This window comes from Nanorana parkeri, unplaced genomic scaffold, assembly GCF_000935625.1.
Source record: "Nanorana parkeri isolate BGI_ZX_2015 unplaced genomic scaffold, ASM93562v1 scaffold4404, whole genome shotgun sequence".
NCBI lineage: Eukaryota > Metazoa > Chordata > Amphibia > Anura > Dicroglossidae > Nanorana > Nanorana parkeri.
The window spans coordinates 10,666-12,217 of NW_017310666.1; the positions used below are offsets into that span (position 1 = coordinate 10,666).

The following is a 1,552-nucleotide window of genomic DNA, read 5'->3' on the forward strand; positions in this document are numbered from 1 at the left end:
AATTGGGTTTTTGAGGCAAATTAAACAAACATAGAACAAGTGAATCCCCTGTAAGGTCTACAGTGTAGAGACGACTTCAGATGCACAAGAGGAGTCTTTGGAATCTTGTCATTACTCACGGAGAAAAGGTCATCTGGAGGGAGGGGGAGGGGCATCACATTTTTGCTATGGGACTCCCTGATCTATAGTTACGGCCCTGTATCCATCACATACTGTATGCTTAAAGACATGTAACCACAGGAATCTCTGATTATTTGGGCATAAAGAAGCAGACGCTGTCCCCCGAGACTCGTCAACAACATTCTGTGCATAGCTTGGAATTGTCTACACTTCCATTTGTATTAACTATGGTGGGCAGTGATTGTATGTTGTTGATGGGCAATATATATCATTTGTTTATAATGGGAGTGGACTGCTGTCCATGTACAGATGGGGCTTTTATGATACAATGTGTATGGTCCGAAATGCTGGAAATCAAAGTCCCGTTCATTTGCTCAATATTTGGCTTTAAAAGAGAACTATGATGGGGGAGGGGCTTTTCACTCACCTCATAGTTCTAGCCGACATGTGACAATGAGACTGTCACAGGTCGGCTCAGTAGATCGGGAGGTGAGAGAACACATACCGGCGTTCGCTCACCTCTCGATCCTGTCACCGCTCTCTGCCGTGACAGGGGCTGATCTCCCGTTACACTAAGGAGAACTATGGGGAAAAGCCCTGACCCCATAGTTCTCCTTTTAACTCATTCCAATGTTTGATTGGTTGTAGCTTGCCCCGAGTCGGCTAACCTTTTATTGCTTAAAACTTTCCATGGGGAAAAAAAGAAAAACAAACTCCAACTGTATCAATGTAAGTTTACCTTTAATGCTGTCGTAGTGTCTAAACTGATAGGCCACATGATCCCACTCCAGGAGGGTGCAGCGTCCCTCGTAGGGATGCGTGACCACCACGTACTGCTCTGATAGGTACTCGAAGGCCTTCACGGACAAGGAAGGGAGGTTGAAGGTCCATCTATGGATGATGTCTACGGGAGCAACGAAAACCTTGAATTATTAAAGCGGAACCTTTACCCAGATCTTTCAAATAACAGCAAACGCACCTTTTAGAAATGTTTAGTAATGGACAATCTACAAACGGATACTTCTAGGTAATTGCCGGCTTTGAAGGGAATTTATCAAAACTGGAGCAAATGAAATCTGGGGCAGCTGTGCATGGCAACCAATCAGCTTCTCTCTTTCATTTCCAAATCTTAACTGAACAGACTGAAGAGAGAAGTTGATTGGTTGCCGTGCACAGCTGCTCCAGTTTTGAAAATCCCCCCCTTAGTATTCTTTGCATACCTTGTTTCTCTTCTCTTCCCCAGTCTTCTGGCAGTGGCCATAAGCGCAGATTACTAGCTCTCCTTTAACTTCCTGGTTTCCTGGCACATGTGACTAGAACATGTGACCATGGTACATCCAGTGGTGTATCTATGTTTTTGGCTGCCCTAGGCAAGCCAAGCTTCGGCCACCCCCGGCACCTTACTAGCAACCCCCCCCCCCCCGGGGGGGAT

The 1,552-nt window shown here is 45.9% G+C and overlaps 1 protein-coding gene across 1 annotated transcript in view; it reads right to left on the reverse strand.

The window, feature by feature from the left end:
• LOC108803896 (leucine-rich glioma-inactivated protein 1-like) overlaps positions 1-1,552 on the reverse strand; it is a gene marked incomplete at its 5' end in the record, with an annotated part of 7,782 nt that overhangs the window by 2,346 nt on the left and 3,884 nt on the right. Inside the window, one exon of the mRNA XM_018575687.1 lies at positions 860-1,024. Within this exon, the coding sequence (XP_018431189.1) occupies positions 860-1,024 (165 nt within the window). The remainder of the gene's footprint in view (positions 1-859; positions 1,025-1,552) is intronic.